The 15,028-nt window shown below is 41.0% G+C and overlaps 5 protein-coding genes across 5 annotated transcripts in view; 2 read left to right on the forward strand and 3 right to left on the reverse strand.

Annotated features, from left to right (window-relative positions):
- srp (serpent) overlaps nucleotides 1-2,136 on the reverse strand; it is a 23,423-nt gene extending 21,287 nt beyond the window's left edge. The window contains exon 1 of the mRNA XM_089464115.1: nucleotides 1,468-2,136. Coding sequence (XP_089320241.1) covers nucleotides 1,468-1,544 — 77 coding nt within the window. The 5' untranslated portion in view covers nucleotides 1,545-2,136. The remainder of the gene's footprint in view (nucleotides 1-1,467) is intronic.
- Nucleotides 2,137-4,852: 2,716 nt separating this feature from the next.
- LOC108608904 (thialysine N-epsilon-acetyltransferase) lies at nucleotides 4,853-6,078 on the forward strand. Its single transcript, XM_018000521.2, has 4 exons — nucleotides 4,853-5,239; nucleotides 5,305-5,356; nucleotides 5,414-5,489; nucleotides 5,699-6,078. Exons 1-4 carry the CDS (start codon nucleotides 5,165-5,167, stop codon nucleotides 6,009-6,011), a joined length of 516 nt encoding a protein of 171 aa, XP_017856010.2. The 5' UTR covers nucleotides 4,853-5,164; the 3' UTR covers nucleotides 6,012-6,078.
- Nucleotides 6,017-10,697, reverse strand: SIDL (SIDL trafficking protein particle complex subunit 10). Its single transcript, XM_018000520.2, has 6 exons — nucleotides 10,557-10,697; nucleotides 10,302-10,414; nucleotides 10,017-10,240; nucleotides 7,315-9,918; nucleotides 6,917-7,259; nucleotides 6,017-6,321 (listed from the first exon to the last, which is right to left on the reverse strand). The coding sequence occupies exons 2-6, from the start codon at nucleotides 10,324-10,326 to the stop codon at nucleotides 6,092-6,094; spliced, it is 3,426 nt and encodes a 1,141-aa protein (XP_017856009.1). The 5' UTR covers nucleotides 10,327-10,414; nucleotides 10,557-10,697; the 3' UTR covers nucleotides 6,017-6,091.
- A 63-nt stretch (nucleotides 10,698-10,760) lies between these two features.
- On the forward strand, nucleotides 10,761-13,915 carry LOC108609111 (small G protein signaling modulator 3 homolog). The gene is made up of 3 exons (XM_018000808.2): nucleotides 10,761-10,902; nucleotides 10,978-11,503; nucleotides 11,563-13,915. Exons 1-3 carry the CDS (start codon nucleotides 10,837-10,839, stop codon nucleotides 13,380-13,382), a joined length of 2,412 nt encoding a protein of 803 aa, XP_017856297.1. The 5' UTR covers nucleotides 10,761-10,836; the 3' UTR covers nucleotides 13,383-13,915.
- Nucleotides 13,916-14,821, reverse strand: Polr2G (DNA-directed RNA polymerase II subunit Rpb7). The gene is made up of 4 exons (XM_018001010.2): nucleotides 14,666-14,821; nucleotides 14,291-14,611; nucleotides 14,091-14,228; nucleotides 13,916-14,031 (listed from the first exon to the last, which is right to left on the reverse strand). Exons 1-4 carry the CDS (start codon nucleotides 14,783-14,785, stop codon nucleotides 13,981-13,983), a joined length of 630 nt encoding a protein of 209 aa, XP_017856499.2. The 5' UTR covers nucleotides 14,786-14,821; the 3' UTR covers nucleotides 13,916-13,980.
- Nucleotides 14,822-15,028: the final 207 nt, after the last annotated feature.

Consider the following 15,028-nt stretch of genomic DNA (forward strand, 5'->3'; position numbering starts at 1 on the left):
TTTATAAAAAATTCTAACTTTATGATTAGCCGTATATTACAATGCTTTATCGACCTGATGCTCCATAGTTATATGCAAAATGCAATGCGTAAAATATATATTTCTTTTCAAATATGGCATGAGCTGAGCCTTGACATAAAGTTCTGTGACTTGAGTCAGTATGACAAAATGTGGGTAGATATGCACATATGCATATTTATACCACTTATATATGAATACATATATGCTTTCATATTTCTTTTGTTTTTCAAGTCTTGGAGGAAACGTTGCTTTTTTTTTTCTTGAATTTATTTATATTTTTATTTTGTTTTTCGAGTTTGTTCATACATATGTATGTACATACTCGTAATGTATATTTTACTGTTGCTGTTGCTGTTGCTGTTACTGTAGGGGCCTATTGATAAGACCCGTCATTGCCCGTCGACCGCACACACACGCACACACGTACGCTCACACATTCATAATGTGACATACATACGAACGAGCCGAGGAACCGCAGTTTTTGCTATGGTGGCGCAGCTTTGCTCTGAACACTTACGCATACGAACACATCGTATATAGCGAACATACATAGACATATGAATACACACATGTATATATGTATATACCGTGCTCATACATTTGTGGAGCACTTGTTCGGTGAACAGCGACCCCAAAACCAACCCCCGTTCCCATACACAATGTAGCCACTGGCCCCTTCTAGCAAGCAACGCAACCGCCTTCGTCAACTCCGCCTTTGCCTGCGCCTCTACCTCTGCCTTAGGCTACGACTCTGGCTCTGGTTCTGCCTTAGCCTGCGCCTGCGCCTCTGCCTCTGCCTCTGCATGCGCTTGCTCCACAACGACTTTGGGAGTATTTGTAGCTACGAGTTTGGGTTCGTTGTTCGTCATGCTGGTTTCATGTGATCGTCGTATTTCTTCTTCTTTTTCAAATTTGTAGTTATATACTCATAGTTGCTTAGTATATACATATACATATATAGAATATATAGTCTATAACTTACTTAAGTTTTAGGCCACTATATAGTAACTTTTAAACATGAAAGTATAGTCGACATATAAGAAAACGATCCTCAAATATATAATTAAAAATATATATTAATACGTGTACATGCATATATATATATATAATGTAACATGTTTATGCATATATATTGCCGTTACTTGTGTGTACAATTTACTAAAATTATATTTAAATAAAAAAACAAAGCAAAGTCATGAAAGAAATCTCAAATCAATTCTGAACTCTAGATACATGGCAAGAGTTCGGGTGAGATTGGTAGGATTCGTAATAAGTATATCAATCATCAGCTATTACTAAATATAAAAAATCACTTGAGATGGAAGCAATTAAGAGAAAAGAAAAATTACCTTATCAATTGCTTACAAAAACAATAGTTTTCCTCACAACATTTTCTTTATCTTATAGTATATAGTTTAGTTAAGCAAAGTCCATTGAAGCACTTACCATACAACACGTGCGTCATTCTGACGCGTGCAAAGCTCAGTTGAGAATAACTCGATCGATTGGATAGTAATCCACATTTGCCATCAGATCCGTTGCGCTCATTATGAGGGGCGTTCGACGAGACACATGTGGTCTATGGCTGATGATGAGATCGTAGAGCGAGGACCGTCGATCGCAGATCGGGCATCGGGCATCTGGCATTCACGCACGCACATACACACACACACACTCGATCGCTGAGTCGCATGCTAAGCAAGCGTTAAATTTGTAATTTGTTAGCGCGTTTGCATTTGGGCTCGTTCGACATTTTCGTAGGCGTCAACCTTGTTTATGCGACCACATAAATGTGTCACAGTCAACTCTTTTGGGGGATTCCGGGCGCCCCTTGGGCTGTTGTTTAAACTCCGTCACGTTTTGTGGTCAAATATTTTAACCAAAGGATTTTCCATGCGCCGGCGCAACAATTTTCCATAACGAGATTTCGCGTTAAAAATGTTTGCCTTGTTGCACGCCCACTGACAATCGGTGTGATTATCACTCGGCACGGCCCACAGGAAACCGGAGGCGGAAGATGGAAGACGGCACCCGCATCTGTCCGAGCGATCGGAGCTGAAACGCTCCGAGCGGCGACTTACTACTACAACTTTTCAAATGCTACTCGTGAGACTGAGACCCCGGTTCCACCAAAGCAACACGAGTAAAATATTCTTGATTAAAACTTATCAGAGCACATTTCATATCACCTTTTCAAAAACGCAACACATAACAGCAACAACAACAACAAGCCACAGTCAACACTCAATGAGTAACGCTCGTCGGCTCGGTAGCTACTTTATTATCGGAGCAAACGGTCGAACTCGTTCCCCGTACCTCGTTTCCCGTTCCCCGATTCCACGATTTCCCACTTACCATTCCCTGCTGCCCGGTATGTGTAGTTTGGCTGCCTCTCGGATTGGACGACCGCAAGATATGGCTATCTGAGCCGGCACACTGTACCACCCAGCCCCACAGACGCCACAGAGTGAAGAGAGAAAGAGAGAAACAGGGAGAGAAAGAACAAGAGTGAGAGAGAGAGAGAGAAATGGGAGCCAAACACGATTTGATTAAGTTGCATCACGCGTCGGTCGCGCGACTATACTTATCGGACCAACTGTATGTCTCTGCCTATATACATACACATATAAGTCATGTATGCGCGATTATGCCTCCATATATCCTTATCAATATTTCTATACGTTTGGAAAGGTTTTGTTTTGGTGACGATGACTACGGAAACTTGGGAAACACCGCCAGCACTGATTGCCGCTATCTGAGATGTTCATGTAAAAAAAAAAACAACAACAATAATAATAATAATAATTGGCACGTCAAAAGATTGCAGCATTTACGAAAGGTATATTTAATTATGAGTAGTTTTATCAACTTAATAAGTAATTTGTATACAGATTTAATCGGCTATCTGTTCAACAATCAGTTTAATAAATGTGTAGCAATCATCTAATAATATATTGTCATAAATATATTTAAAGTATTATTGTTTGTGTATAACACCATCAAACTTTGTATTATGATTAATTAAGAGTCTGGCCTCAGAAACGTGTGTATATATATACATAAGATCCGGCATCCGATCATGTTTTGGCTTTTAACATTTTTAATAATTAGAAAATATAAAATATTTTTTTTTAAATAAGTCACATGTTTTATTTATATTATGTGAGCACAATTTAAATAATAAATTACAAAGAGGCAAAAGCATATTACGAAATCTTTTTAAGGCTTTATAAGATAATCAATGTGGAGACTATATATATGTACATGGAAATACCCAAAATCGTTTGATGACTAATTTCACATTTGTTATTTGTAGATTAACTTTGATAAAAATAAAGAAACACTCCAGACTGTCTGGTTGGGTGTCTGCAAAAATTTAAAAGAATACTAAATAAATAAGATAACAATATGAATAGAACGATAAACGGAATAAGAAAGGAAAACTACTTGGCTATATACAAAACGCCGGCTCGCGGTGACGTCACAATAACTGATAAAATGAAAGAAAAACACACACAAACACACACATATTGCAAACTGATAAGGGGTAGAGAGTAGCCGAGATTGTCAAACAATGGGTAGAAAAGTCAGATAAGAAGGTAAATAACCTGAATGCAAAAACTTTAAGCAGGCGCCGTGGTCAGCCCAGAAAGAGAGAAAGGGCCCGGATCTTAAGCCGATAATAATGTGTGGGTGTGGCCGCGCCCTATCGACGAGAGTGGGCGGCAATAACAACGACCAAAGCCCGGAAGACGTAGTACGGGCAAAAGATAAAGACCAAATGCTGTAGACGCCAGACCCCCGACTTAAGACTCGGACAACATAAAGGTCATACAGTACAGCCATTGAGAACTTATGTATATATGTATAAAATAAAATTGTATGTATATAAATATAGAGGCACGTATGTATATATCCCAGAGCCAAGAACATGGCTGCTCCCGAAGCAAATGCCCAGAGGCTTGGTTTATCAGCGTTTTGTTTCTTTTGTTTGGCTTTGTTGCATTGTTTTCCTTTTGGGTGCCCAGCGATAATTTTATTTAAATATAAAATATTAATGGTCATTTAAAAGGAATTAAAAGCGGGAATTACAATAAGCGAAACGCCAACCAGATAAGCCGAGCTATTCAACAACAACAACTCTGTTGGAAAATACCAATGAAATTGAAAAGTGCGCAGAGGCTACAGCTTGAAGACCAACCCACTATAAATGATATACGTACATATGTATATGTCAGTATACATATATATATATAAACATATATATATACATAGATATTTATACATACAATCATTAGCCACATCATCGTGACGATGCCGTCGAAGATAAGTAAAAGATTTAAAAAATAAAAATCAAATGCAAACCTAAAAAGAATTGAAAAAAGCAGAAATAAATTATTGAAATATGTAAAACGCCTCTAGAGGTTTGCTTTGGGGTCAATTGTGTTTATTAGCTGTGCTCCATGCTCATAAGTAATGTTCGACTGCTGATAAGACAGAGCAAGTAGTCAGCTCTGTGAAGAGCAGCAGGCAACTAAACTGTAAAATCAAATAGATTGAAATTGTGTTATGAGCTGTGCTGAGTTCAGCTGGAAGAGTGAATTTTCCTGGGATCTTCATTTAGACTGTTCCCTTTGATTTTAAAGCTACCATTTGAAAAGTTCCTTAAAATACTTTACAGAATTTTTTAATATTAAAATTGCATTAAAGAATATTATAATTATTATTTCGAAATGAAAAAATGTTTACATTTTCAACATATTTAATTAATCCTAAGACAGAAAAGTTTACGTGCTGAGACTATATGTTACAGTCTTACACTTTCTTTTTCATCATGTTTTTGCCATTGTGTAGCTACCAGTTAAAAAAAAAATACTAATTCAAACACGAGGACGTAGTTATTTATTATTCATTTATTATAATTATTATTATTTTAAATACATTTTTATAACACATCTTGAACTAGTTCCATGAACACTACATTTGTAAAAGGCGACAACTCCGTATATGTATATAAACCATATGATAAGGTCGCTACACTTGAGATTTTAGATAAGCTCATTCGCCGGCAATATAACCGAATAGAAAAACTGATTAGTTTTCATAGAACCACGTTACGAATCAGTCATAAAGACTTAGCAAAATGTCACATAAGGATAATTTTACGTTTCGTAGGGCTGAAAAGACGGATATGAAAGCCGTGATAGAAATGATTCAAGTAAAGTATAATGTATATGTGTTATATACACTCAGTGATGCAGAGTAAACTAAACTTCTCCCAAGGAACTGGCCGATTTTGAGCGCATGAGCGACGGCCCGCAGCTGAGCGAGCAGGGTGAGTAGAGAATTAGAGAATAATTTGTCACCTTGTTGATCATTTGCTCACATGCAGATCTGATACGTGATTCGGGCTTGGATGGCGGACACGAGTATTGTCAAGTCTATGTGCTCACAGACAATACTACAAAGTAAATGAGGACAAATACCTGATAAGACATGAGATCATTGGCTAGCCAGGCGTCAAATTGAAAGTCGCTACGCAAATGTTTGCTGATCAAAATGTCCAAACGGTCAATAGGGAAATCTGTTTGGCAAACATTTGCGTTCGTTGTTCGACTCGGCAATCGGAAAAGATTTTGACGGCATTAAATCAACATATTAATATTTCTTTTAACAGCGCCAGCATTGGCTATGCGATCTGCTTCTACTCGTACTCCACCTGGCAAGGACGTTCACTCTTTCTTGAGGATCTCTATGTACGTCCGGCTTATCGTAAGCAGGGAACCGGTGCGCGAATGTTTCGGGAGGTAGCAGCAATTGCGGTTCGACAGGGCTGCCGGCGATTGGACTTCCATGTGCTCAGCTGGAATCCGGCATGTGAATTCTATAATCGTCTAGGCGCAACGAATTTAACCAAGTCGGAGAGTTGGCAATTTTACCGCGTAGGGGAACAACAATTGGCCAAGCTAGCTGAAGAATTAAAGAGTTAACGAGCTGGAAGTTCTATGATCTGTCTATTATGTTGGCCTTATTGACAATAAATAATACTTTGCTAAATTAATTTGGCTATTCACTGGTCACCGCTGACGCTGGCTATGACATGGATCTGCATGCTTTTGGTTGAGTTGTACACCTGGCCGGGTGGAAAGGGATGCACCCTGGAATGGGCATCGGCTTTATTCTTGCCACCCGCTGTATACTTAGACAGTCGTATGCTGGGCATGGGCAGAAAGCCAGTACTTAGTGGCATAACATCCAGCGATATAGAATGACAGTCCACATCCTTCATGGATACGACGCCTGAAATATTGTTAAATTTATTAGAAGGGAATTGAATCCACAAAAATAAAAATAGGATGTGTAAGCGTGAATTTGTTGTCTTTCAAATGAACCAATTAATTGCCTAACTACTTGAACGGCAAAATTCGGTCAGACCGAAGTATTTACTAAGAACATCTAAACGCCTTTATATAACATATTAATAATTATTTTTAATCATACTTAAGACTGAAAATATATAATATATATATATATGTATATATATAATATATGAACATATATTTGCATGTCAAGTATTTATCATTATAACGTCTTATTTTGAATTAACAGTATTCGGCAGTTAGCTTTAACAGAGTTTTGTTATCGTGCCTTAAGGTCTTAACATTTTGTAGATTGATTGATTAGTGCTATTTGAAAGCCTTTAGATGCTCGATTACTTCTGAAGGATTTACGTTGGATAAATATTCCTAATTGATTGCAACTACGAGTGTTCATAAACCAAAAACTTACCCATGTCTTTATATGCATTAAAAAGTGTATTTTATGTGTCAAGAAATTAGAAATAAATAATAAGCAAATGGGATATTCCTGTTAAAGTGGAAAAATAACGACTTACCAGCGGATCGACCACATACGGCCCACAGATTCTGATCGTTAAGCACCTCGTACATGAGATCGACATATGGATTCTCATTGATCTTGGTTATCTTTATATTCAGGTTGCAAACAGTGCGCAGGCGACAGAGTTCGTTCGGCTCCAGCTGTGCCTGCAGCTTGAAGAGCGTTGAATAGTCGACCAGATCGAAGGCACAGCCATAATTACGCCAGATTTGTGGCTGCGCTGGAGTTGCGTACTTGACCACAAAGTGCACCTTGACAATGGGCAGTTCGTGTTCTGCTTTCAACGGCTCTACTTGTATCTCATATAGGTAGGTAACCGTCAAAGACTTATAAATTTCCTACAAGTGCGAGAAAAGGTTAATATGGAGCTCTACAAGTTTTTTGTTCACTTACGATTGGTGCTTGCGATTCAGGATTGAGATCGATGAGACGTACGCCGGCCACGTCACACTTCACCTTGGCATGTTGCAGCAATAGCCGTGCATCCAAACCCTTCATAATTACCTGTAGGAACTTTTGCGTACCGCACGTGTGAAGCCGGCAAGTTGCCTCCATGGCGGGCTGAAAGTCAATTGGGATTTGTAGATCAGTGCGCGACCAAGGGCAACTGAGCGTGATGTGATGTTCATGGTGTTTAGATAGTTTACGGCCAGGCATATCGGTAAGCACCTCGAGCGGTATGCGACGCTCCTCGAAAGATTTGAATTGAAGCAAGGGCAATTGCAAAACATTCTCGAAGCCGGCGTCGCTATTACTCAGCGCCGTCTCATCGGATTTGAGGGCCTGGCGTATCCGTAAATTCTTCGAGCATCGCAACGTGATCTGCGCATCTGGTGGAAAGATGAAACTGCCACCAGACACATTCAAATAAATGGGCTGGACAATACCCGCAATTAGTGTCTTGAATTCTAGCGAGGCGCTTGCCGGCTTGGTGCAAATCTCGAAACTCGGCGGCTGCGAATTCAACGGCAACTGCTCCGAGAGGAACTCCAGACTTGACATGGTAATACACAATTGCTTAAACTGCCAACGTCCAACGCGCGTTGCCTTGCCCTTAAGCTCGACGAGATTAATGCCCGGCTGGAGGGCAATATTCGTAGTCTGCACGACGTTGGTGAAGTCCGCCTGAACACTGGGCGACAGCTTGCGCTTGGTGCTGCTGGTCCGTCGCACAGGCTGTTTCGTCTTCGGCGTGTCACATACGACCGAGGCACAGTTGAGCGTATTGTCCTGCTTATGGAAGAGCTGCAAAGTGACCTTCAGCCGCGATGCACAATCCTTCCCAAGAGCCACTTCCTGCAGGCCCGTCTCCAAATCGTTACTTAGATGCAGCTCATAGCAAAGTTTCATGCAATCAACTACGATCTCTCGGGGATATAGACTTTCCAGCCTCAGTTGCACCAGCAGGTGGTCATCTTGTATAATTGGCTTCGTATTAAGCACTTCGATGTCTAGTATGCGAAAATGATCCTCCAGCACACAGTAGTTGGCATTCTCAATGGATGGCTGTGCCGATAGGGTGGTGTCCAGCGATTTCAATGACTTCAGGAACTCATCAAAGTAAAAGGTGCGTACGAGAATCTCCAGTTCGGCACAGCAGGATATGGAACTGCAGGTTTTGGTATAAGCCAGCGAATCGCCCATCTTACGATAACAGTTGGCCAGCTCTAGCAATGTCTGTGAGCTAAGCATATGCCAGTTCTCTGCCTTCAATTCTCGTAGCAAATCCGTAAAGAAACCCACTGCTTTGTGAGGTTCATTCAAAGCGCAGTAGAATTTGCCCAGATCGAGACCAACCAACCGCGCAGATCTTAGGCGCGTCACGTGTTTATAGGTGCTGATAGCCAGCTCCGCCAACTCTAGGTAGAGCTTTTGGAAGGTTTGATTGGAGCCCAAGGCCTCTTTGAGCTGTTGTGCCGCCGACAGCTTAGGCTTTCGATTCGGCGAACGATCACGCAGTTGTGGCATAGCCTGTAGGAATTGTTGCTGCTGTTGTGGGGGTGCATCACCAATGCCTGATGAAAGCTGCACCACAATATGCAATTGCTCCGAACTGGGTGTACAGCCTGGCAATAAACCGCAGAGTTTACCCAGCTCATACAATTTGTCCTTGGCCAGATTCCATATGGGAGCGCAGTGCTGGAAGCACGTCACTTCATTAGGTTCCATCGCCTGTTCGCAGAGCTGCAACACTTCCAGAGCACAGACAAACTCCCAACAGCTCAGCGCACCCTCCTGGCAGTCTAACTTGATAAATTCCACCTCACGCAACGTAGAGAAAAGAAACCCTAATAGACGTTTCGCTATCTCCGGTATTTCATTGCAAGTGAGCAATAGGTAAGCTTGTCGCTCAAACAAATAATTGCGGAACTCTAAAAGGGAGACCCCTTCATTCCGTATTTTCTGACGCATCTCAAATTTGTCCACGCGGCTCAGGCAGATGCCATGGAAAGCTGTAAGCGGACGCTTAAAATATGCCAGCCACTGTTGCTTCTCATTGAATCCCGTGTGCGTGATGAACTGTGAGAACATGGCATCCAGCTCATCATATTGTATTAGGGCCTCTGTTGGTAGCTCTAATTTCTCAAATATGAGTGCCAGATCCTCCTGCATAAAGAAATATTGACGAAAGTCCCAATCATCATGATTACGTTTCTCTCGTTTACTCCGTATTAACTCCTCATATTTGGCAATGTTGCGATTGTAGCTGGTGAGCATTAGGAAACGGATGCGCTGCACCAAGCATCGAAAAGATTCCGTTGATTTTTGTTCAAATTTAGCTGGATTCAATACGGAAATGCAACGATCATCGTTTTTACTGCCGAAATCCAAACGTATTTTATCCAGCACCGTTGTTCGAGGCAATAAGTTCTTAGTTTTCCGCATGTCCAGCGTCTCCACCAATAGGATCATCCAATCAGATATGCCATAACTGGACAATAGTTTAAGCCACGAATCTATTTCCTCTCTTATCGTTGCTTTGTATGTGTCAATGTCCTAAGATAAAAATATAAAAGTGTTTACTACTGTTTTTCTTATTTTCCCGCCCCATAAACATCCCCAATGCACACACTCACACCCACATATCCACTTACATTACATTCGGTCACAAATATGTGCAATATGGGATGTTCAAGTATGCTCCAATCGCCCTTTTTATATCGCTCCAGTGGTTCGACACTGAACTGCTGGGTTTGAGCCTCCAAGCGAACATGTTTGGTTGGTCTTTGGAAGGTGCGTCGCCATTCGCAGGTATCCAATGGGATTGCATTTAGTATTTGCGCTTCAAGGGATCGAAAAAGCGGAAATGAGCCAGAATCTGAAAACATTCACATTTTATATCAAATTAACCAACTGTATTACTAACGCACTCTACTTACAGGTTATAATTGGCTTTATCTGCATTCTTAACTCAATTTATAAATAGTTTATTTTCATTTGGGGACAGCACAAAGCAAACAGTCAACGTACAACACGATAACAGCTGATATCGCTGCAAATGCAACATATGTTTTTGGCATGAATTTTAACATTTCGCTTAATGTTATTTACAACTAACAGAGGCAGAACAGCATTTATTTCATTTAGAAATACAATATATAATTTATATAAAATAATTTCCATATTTTACTTACAAGTATGGGTTGATTAAAAACGATATTATTACCCAACTAAATAGGACGACCACATAGCAGCCAAAATTGATAAAATTTGATTAACAGCTACTTTTTATTTTATATCGATAGTAAAAATTCATCGAACAGCTGAAAGCGGGCGAAAGCTGAGGTGTTGCTAGAAACAATGCAGTACTAATTAAAAAAGACATTTGAGTTTTACAAGTAAATAATAAAAAAACACAATATTTATTTAGATAGCTTAATGTTTAAGTGCACAGACAATTAATAGTTACGGAATATGGATATGGCCAGAAGCATTTTTGGTCGAGACCACGAGGGTTACGTGGGCCGTGAAGAACATACGGTAACAATTCAATTGAGATGATAGATTGCTTATCAATCTAATTAAAATTGCTCATTTTCCACGCTACCAATACAGCGTAAAATGCAGACCTTGAGCACTGACGATGATGTAGGTGAGCTGCCAGTCATGATGGAAGAACTGAGTGTCGCAGATGGCTTGCGTCCAAGTCCTGGTGGACCCTTTTCAGCCTTGACGCCTTCAATGTGGCCACAGGAACTGCTCGCTAAGCTGGGTGGCGAATCGGAACTGGCTGCAGCGGGGCCCAACGACCAGCCCGACTACCGATTCGATGAGTTCGGCTTTCGCGTTGAGGAAGAGGATGGCCCCGAACAAAGCTCAAATAAACTGCTCAGCATACCTTTTGTGGAAGATGCACAGCAACGGTTGCAGTGGATCGCACACCTCGAGTTTGCCCACAACAAGGAAATCAACGAACTGAGCTGGGAGCATGTCGACCAACTATTGCAACGCACCGAAAAGCTTCGCAAAATGGTGCAGAATGGCATTCCACACAGTCTGCGGCCACAAATGTGGATGCGACTATCCGGTGCGCTCTCCAAAAAGCAAAAAAGCGAAACTAGCTATCAGGAAATAGTCAAGGGTAAGTATGCAATGCGTAAGACAAATAAACAGCTTAATATATGTTCTCCAACTTCACAGCTTCCAGCAACGATCAGTTAATGACTTCGAAGCAAATTGAAAAGGATCTACTACGTATCCTGCCCACAAATGCGTGCTTTAGTCATCCAAACGGAACGGGCATTCCACGATTGCGTCGCATCCTGCGCGGCATTGCGTGGCTTTTTCCGGACATAGGTTACTGCCAGGGCACCGGAGTTATTGTTGCCTGCCTGCTGCTGTTCATGGAGGAGGAGAATGCATTTTGGATGATGGTCACTATTGTTGAGGATCTCCTCCCGGCATCGTACTACAGCTCAACATTGCTTGGCATTCAAGCGGATCAGCGTGTGATGCAAACATTAATAGCCAACTACTTATCCAGCGTGGATGATACGCTCAAGCGTCACGACATCGATCTGTCGTTAATAACACTTCACTGGTTCCTTACCCTGTTCGCGAATGTGGTGCATATGAAGATATTGGTGCGGATTTGGGACTGGTTCTTTTACGAGGGCTCCATTGTACTATTCCAGCTGACGCTCGGTATGCTAAAAGTGAAGGAACAGGATCTTAAGCATCTGGAAAACTCTGCCCAAATCTTTAATTCGCTCTCAATGTGCTGCGAAGTGGATGACGTAGAAGTGCTGTTCCGGCAAGCTCTCGAAGTGGGTGGCTCGTTGAGCCAGACCGTAATCGACACGCATCGGCGTCGTCATCTGGCCTATTTGATGGCAGATCAGGGTCATCAGATAGGCAATCCAGAGGTGGCAGCCAATTTGCCTAAGCAGCATCTGTCCAGGCGGCAAGTGCGGAAAAGTAAATCCATACTAGAAGCATTTCTATTTCGCGGCGACCCTGAATCAGATCAACTGAAAAACAAAAACATACGCCAGACCGAAATACTAGTAGATCTGCGCGAAGCAATCCTGAAGGTGGGTCGTCACTTCATCACCATCGAACCAAAACTGGCAGGACATATTCAACTAACGGCAAACTACAGCAGCGAATCCCATGCCAAGGATCACGAGAACTTCATTAATGTTGCTCGCACACGTAAGCGCCGGGCTAAGGCTTTGCATGACTTTGAGCGGCATGATGACGATGAGCTGGGCTTCAGGCGGAACGATATAATCACCATCATCAGCCAGAAGGACGAGCATTGCTGGGTGGGAGAGCTAAATGGACTGCGTGGCTGGTTTCCAGCGAAGTTCGTGCAGCTGCTGGATGAACGCAGCAAGCTGTATACCTCTGCTGGCGATGATGCTATCTCGGAAACGGTTACAGATCTTGTCCGTGGTACTCTGGCACCAGCTATTAAAGCATTCCTCGAACATGGCATGAAGCGACCCACATTCCTAGGGGGTCCAATACATCCGTGGCTGTTCATTGAAGAAGTTTCCTCCCTGGAGGTGGAAAAGGATTTTAAGTCTGTGTACAGCCGTTTGGTTCTCTGTAAAACGTATCGCCTTGATGAAGATGGCAAGGTGTTGACACCCGAGGAATTGCTCTATCGCTGCGTGCAAGCGGTCAATCAATCACATGACAATGCACATGCCCAAATGGATGTCAAACTGCGCTCCCTCATCTGTTTAGGCCTCAACGAGCAGGTTCTACATCTGTGGCTAGAGGTGCTCTGCGCGTGTCAGGAGGTTGTGCAGAAGTGGTATCACTCCTGGAGTTTCATAGATTCGCCAGGTTGGGTGCAAATTAAATGCGAATTGCGCATACTCTCACAGTTTGCCTTTAATCTAAACCCCGACTGGGAGTTGCCACCAAAGCGCGGCAAGGAATCGCAGCCACTTAAAGATGGTGTGCGCGACATGCTTGTTAAGCATCATTTATTCTCTTGGGACCTATGAATCCGGCTGATCTGAGGAAATACGTTGCATAGCTTTCTACATCCTTTTTATATAAATTTGCATAGCGCTCTTCATTAAGTATGTACAATCATGCACGTTGCCTAAACCTCCTAAGTATTTAATCTGAACAAAAAATCTAAGCAGGAACTATGCTTTAATATCTCATTGTTTTAGCTATTGTGCAATCTTTTTTAAGAAACTTTAATCTTCGGTTAGCCGAAGCATCATATCCTTGCAGATTCAGTGTAGATAACATCTAACAAAATATGCATTGCAAAGATATAAAATTAGCTTGTTATAAACTTTGCTGTACGCTTATCATTAAGTTAAGGTATATTTGCTTATAAATATAAATGTAGTTCTTGCTATTTAATTAATTAAAATTATATCCATCCATATTTTTAGCTCCCACACAAAAAGAGAAAACAGCACACAGAATTGTACTAAATTACAAAATAATGTACCTTTGAATTTAAATCAAATCTTATAAGTATTTATGATATATATACACCTAAATATTTAAAAATCTTAAATGCATTTCATTAAAGTTTAATATATATATATACATATATATAGAAATTGTACACTAGTTGACTTCTTAATTGCAGACCAAACCCAAATAATCATCCATCAAAGTTCCTATAGCAAACTGTTGGAAGGGGATTAGATATCACAATTAGAAGAACATGAGGATTTTAATCAACTTACAATGCCAGTAGCGTCCACACGCGTACCCACAATCTTTAGACGTATTTTATCCTCACCAGAAATGACGACGTCTTCGTCTTTGGACTTGTAGCAAGGCGGGTTTCCATTTGGACAGAATTGCATGTCAGCGGGAATGGACTGAAAAAAATGTACAGCTGTTATTCACATTTGAACTGCAAATAAAACTTGAAACAGCTTACATGGTGTGATATAAAGCATGACAATGGTCCGATTTCCGCAAACATGCCGACTTTATTTATCTGCTTAACAACGGCATCGAGGACTTCTCCTTTGAATGGCCGGAACACAATAGCCTTATATTTCACTGGATATACAACAAAACCTTGACCAGGCTGTATCACTCCAGACCCAATGAGGTCTATTGTTGTGACTGCAATCACGAAACCATATTTGCCCGTACACGTTCCTTCCACCTCCGAGTAGAGCTTCTGCTTCACCGTTTCCAGCAATTGGGGCCCAAAGTAGCGTGGATGCAGAAGAATCTCGTGCTCGAGCGATATCTATATGGACATACGTTACGTATGGGTTAACGCCAACTATGCATTATTACTTACGTGATAAAACATTGTTATTATTATTGATTTTAGCAACAAATTAAATAAATTCTGGAAAGCCAAGAAAAAGACGCAAGCAACAAAACACAAACTGTTATCGATAATTAGTATTGCCGGCATTACATTTCATCATAAGTGCTGTTATCGCTATTGATATAGTACCAGTGCTGAAAACTGTAGCAGCATTAAATAGGCGGGATTTTCAAATGAATTTCGTCCATATATTTTACAAGTACATATATAAATATAATTAATCATCCTAATTATAACGAATACATCAAAACTAAAATGGAGAAATAAAATTTTACCTTCCACATAGCTGGCAACAATTTTCAAACCATTGATAAAAACTATAAGAAAAAA

The sequence above is a fragment of the Drosophila arizonae genome, chromosome 2 (assembly GCF_054131065.1).
Source record: "Drosophila arizonae isolate 15081-1271.41 chromosome 2, UAZ_ARI_1.0, whole genome shotgun sequence".
Taxonomy (NCBI): domain Eukaryota; kingdom Metazoa; phylum Arthropoda; class Insecta; order Diptera; family Drosophilidae; genus Drosophila; species Drosophila arizonae.

Coding starts and splice junctions, on each gene's coding strand:
- LOC108608904 (XM_018000521.2), top strand. CDS start 5,165: ATGTCACATAAGGATAATTTTACGTTTCGTAGGGCTGAAAAGACGGAT. Junction 5,240..5,304: donor CCGTGATAGAAATGATTCAA/GTAAAGTATAAT, acceptor ACTTCTCCCAAG/GAACTGGCCGATTTTGAGCG. Junction 5,357..5,413: donor CCCGCAGCTGAGCGAGCAGG/GTGAGTAGAGAA, acceptor GCTCACATGCAG/ATCTGATACGTGATTCGGGC.
- SIDL (XM_018000520.2), bottom strand. CDS start 10,326: ATGCAGATAAAGCCAATTATAACCT. Junction 10,241..10,301: donor GATAAAGCCAATTATAACCT/GTAAGTAGAGTG, acceptor GAATGTTTTCAG/ATTCTGGCTCATTTCCGCTT. Junction 7,260..7,314: donor CTGAATCGCAAGCACCAATC/GTAAGTGAACAA, acceptor TCGCACTTGTAG/GAAATTTATAAGTCTTTGAC.
- LOC108609111 (XM_018000808.2), top strand. CDS start 10,837: ATGGATATGGCCAGAAGCATTTTTGGTCGAGACCACGAGGGTTACGTG. Junction 10,903..10,977: donor TGGGCCGTGAAGAACATACG/GTAACAATTCAA, acceptor CTACCAATACAG/CGTAAAATGCAGACCTTGAG. Junction 11,504..11,562: donor CTATCAGGAAATAGTCAAGG/GTAAGTATGCAA, acceptor CCAACTTCACAG/CTTCCAGCAACGATCAGTTA.
- Polr2G (XM_018001010.2), bottom strand. CDS start 14,785: ATGCCGGCAATACTAATTATCGATAACAGTTTGTGTTTTGTTGCTTGC. Junction 14,229..14,290: donor CATGCTTTATATCACACCAT/GTAAGCTGTTTC, acceptor CATTTTTTTCAG/TCCATTCCCGCTGACATGCA. Junction 14,032..14,090: donor GTGTGGACGCTACTGGCATT/GTAAGTTGATTA, acceptor CCCTTCCAACAG/TTTGCTATAGGAACTTTGAT.